This window comes from Zerene cesonia, chromosome 18 (assembly GCF_012273895.1).
Source record: "Zerene cesonia ecotype Mississippi chromosome 18, Zerene_cesonia_1.1, whole genome shotgun sequence".
In the NCBI taxonomy this organism is placed as follows: domain Eukaryota; kingdom Metazoa; phylum Arthropoda; class Insecta; order Lepidoptera; family Pieridae; genus Zerene; species Zerene cesonia.
The window spans coordinates 5,282-8,853 of record NC_052119.1 but is presented as its reverse complement, the minus strand read 5'-3'; the positions used below and the strand labels follow the sequence as shown (position 1 = coordinate 8,853).

The window sequence follows — 3,572 nt, the reverse complement described above, 5'->3', positions numbered from 1 at the left end:
CAGATTCTATAGAGGACAGACGTTTCATTTTAACATTCGAGAGATACAAACTAAAACGAGCCTTATTGCCCGAACACTCATTATAGTATTTATAATAGTTTTCAATAGCATAGAACTGATGTGGCATAGAGTGAAGGATTTTTTTATGAATTATCATAGGAGACTATTCGTAAGATCATCTCTCGTAATGTATCTGTAGAAAATGAGTTTATAACGTTAAGTAAAAATAAATTCATGGCAATAAACTTAACATTAAATTTGATGTTATTTATTTTGTAAATATCGTTCAAAATTAGAATAACGGAAGAATAATTTTGTGCGGGTAAAGTCGAGTAGAAATAACGAAGCTGTTATGCTTTCGTGGTATCTCAAAGAAATGTTTTTATTTGGTTTATGTGCTAATTTTATGGCAAACAATTGCCAAACCTGTTTTGAATTAAATCGTTCTTTTTGAGATATACCAATTTGGTTGAGACAAATGGAATAGGGTATTTGTGTATGTGTGGCGAGACACGACGTGACGTGTTCCAGATTGAAAATAGAAATGTGAGGAGCGAAGAGTCGCGAGCGCGCAGACGCACGCGCCGCGCAGAGCTGCGGCGAGTGGCGACACGAGAGCGCGCACGTGACGTCATTACAATAATCAATAATATTCACTTGATAATTAACTAATTGTGGTTAGTGAGGCATTATGTTGTTCTGCATCCTGCTGCTAGCCGTCGTCCTCAGCGCCGCCCAGGAAGTTCGCATCGGTAAGAATAAATTATCAGAACTTTGCATAATTTTTTGAAAGTAGTTAAATATTCATTCTGTGGAAAATCACGTATATGAGAAATCTGAAATTATGAACTGTTCGGGCGATTTCTCTCATCTGTATCCGATTTTTAATGTACTTCTAGATTGTTCAAATGAAATGTCTGTCCTTTATAGAATCTAGTTATTACTGAAGCAGACACCATAACATAGTCATTATCAATTATTAAAAAACCGAACATAAAAAATATAGTTCAACGAATACATAGTAAACAGGACTACAGCAGCAAAAACTAACTTCTGTTTAAATTAATTTGTGTAAAAATAGGAAATTAAACTTTTTCATTAAAAATATTTTGCTTTCAAAAAAATATTTTTTTAACAAATTAAATATCACATGATTTTATTTGTGTGTATTTTATATTTTGTTTTGTCATAATATATTTATACATTGTGACATAATTTTTATTTTGTAAGATAATTAAATTGAACGTATACTTGCTTTATGCAGTAGGCATAACTTTACATGATGTGTTTGCCTGTAAGTTTTTGTTACATTTAGTACCACATATTTCAATTCCATGGAGGATCTCTTATTGCGATAGAGGATGTCCACTTTTCTTCCTCCACAGTGGTGACCCCTAACAGTTCACAAGTCCTACTGTCCATCCACGATGTCCATGCCAATAATTCCCTTTCCCACCCACCTAGCCCACCACCCTAGCCAGCGTTCTCGGCTTTAACGGAGTCTATGTCCATACCGGCATGGAGCAGTACGCAGCATCACCGCACACAGTTCCGACTGAATTAACGGCTTCCTGTTCCGACAAACAGCGCCTGGTCTTTTGAATCGCGGAAGCGAAATGTTTTTACTACAGAGGCATATATATATACAACTTTCCAACATCATTCAATCGGATCCTTACAGGCCGGCTAGTCGTGTAAACTGGTCGACGAAGGTGGACGAAAGTGGAATTCCTCCATTTTTCGATGGAGAAATTCCACCTTCCTTCCTCTACATTAGACTTTTGATAATAATTAACAATAAAACGCTTATGCTTAATGTATACAGTTAAACATAAGGTTATTAAAGTGAATATTTCACTTGTATTTTTCCTTTAAGTCCATATTATTTCTGCATTAATTAATGTATAACATGCATTAAAAGCTTTAATATGCTGTAAAAGTTGATAATAATATGTATGTGTGTTTACCGGCGCAGGTGTAGTGGAGAGCCGGCCGGAGCGCGCGGCGCAGCTGGCGGCGGCGGTGGATGCGGCGCTGCGGCTAGCGGGCGCGGCGCCGCCCGAGCCCGCTCCTGCCGCGCCCGCCGAGCCGCACGAGCCGCTCGCCGTGCCCGCGCACGTCTGCGCTCAGGTGCCCATAAAAAACGATTGAACTACGCTCAAAAACTAAATCTCTCATTGGACGAAAGAGTAAGGAGCTCACAGCGCGTTGTAATCACATTAAAAGGGCCACAACGCGAAATTCGAGCTGTGGCTCCAATGAAAACCTCAACGCGCTGTGGCATGAAGAAAAGCCACGGCGTGTTCTGTGTCAAGTTAATTTTTTATATATATAGGGAATCAGAGATTTAATACAAAACTTTATATACCTATCGAGGATCGCTGATAATACAATGATTTCATGAATTTCTCTTATAATGGTGATTAGGATCACCAGAGTTGAGTAACTAAACTTCGTCTGTAACTAAATTAACACACTCTTAAGTACGTGAAAAGATTTTTGTGATTGCATCATTAAAGCGTTTGTTTCTTTTTTAGGTTTTTGAAAATATGCCTATTTATTATTTTGCTTAATGATCGTTTTCGCTCTTTTAGTATATGAACGTATTTATGATAAAGATGCTTACGATATGACTTTCAATAAAGTTGTTTTTTAGGTTAGACCGAGTAACCGAGTTGGTGGTTCGCCTGATGGTAAGCAATCACGACCGGCCATGTACAATTTACACGCATTAGTAGAGTTAGAGCCTCTGCAAATGCGCTGTCCACTTTTACGGGATAATGAAAGGTTTGCCGATTTAATAATTTCCACGGGGCCAGGCGAGCGAGGGCGCGCAAGCTACGCTGGGGACGAGCGCAGGAGGCGCGGCGGCGGCGCGCGCGGGGCTGCTACTGCTACTGGCGGAGCCAGGCGCGGCCGCCCGCCCCGACCCCGACCCCGCCGCGCTCGCCCTCTACCCACACCCGGACGTGCTGGCTGAGGTAAGTCATGTAGATCTGTCATGTCATGTGATCATAAAGAAAGAACATAATTATAATTGTAAACAATTTTTTTTATTTAATAGCAATTAGCCTTCGTAAATGAAATAAGTGAATAAGTGAGCAAAAACGAGACGCAAAGAAGTTAGAGTGTAGAGAGGTAACGTGTGACGTGACGCAGGCTATCGCGGCGCTGTGCGAGGCGAAGGGGTGGCGCGAGGCGGTGGTACTGCACGAGGGCAGCGCGCGCGCCCTGCCGCAGCTGGCGCCGGCCGGGCGCGAGCTCACGTTCCGCGCGCGCCAGCTGCCGCCGCCGCACGACGACGACGCGCTGCGGAACCTGCTGCTCGTGCTGAAGAAGTGGGGCGCGGTCAACTTCGTCGTATGGTGCGGCGCTCCCTGCAGCGTACGCGTGCTGGACGCAGCGCAGCGCGTGGGGCTGCTGGCCGAGCGCCACTCCTACCTGCTGCCCGCGCTCGACCTGCACACACTGCCGCTCGCTGAATACAGCCACGGCGGAGCCAACATCACCGGTACTTTTATTTTTATAAAAAAATGGTTGCCTGTAAAGTCGGTTTTACGGGCGAAGATTTT

At 43.1% G+C, this 3,572-nt stretch overlaps 1 protein-coding gene across 1 annotated transcript in view; it reads left to right on the top strand.

The window, feature by feature from the left end:
- Positions 1-559: 559 nt before the first annotated feature.
- LOC119833806 overlaps positions 560-3,572 on the top strand; it is a 4,326-nt gene continuing 1,313 nt past the window's right edge. Inside the window, exons 1-4 of the mRNA XM_038357992.1 lie at positions 560-752; positions 1,976-2,130; positions 2,820-2,981; positions 3,160-3,511. Coding sequence (XP_038213920.1) covers positions 692-752; positions 1,976-2,130; positions 2,820-2,981; positions 3,160-3,511 — 730 coding nt within the window. The 5' untranslated portion in view covers positions 560-691. The remainder of the gene's footprint in view (positions 753-1,975; positions 2,131-2,819; positions 2,982-3,159; positions 3,512-3,572) is intronic.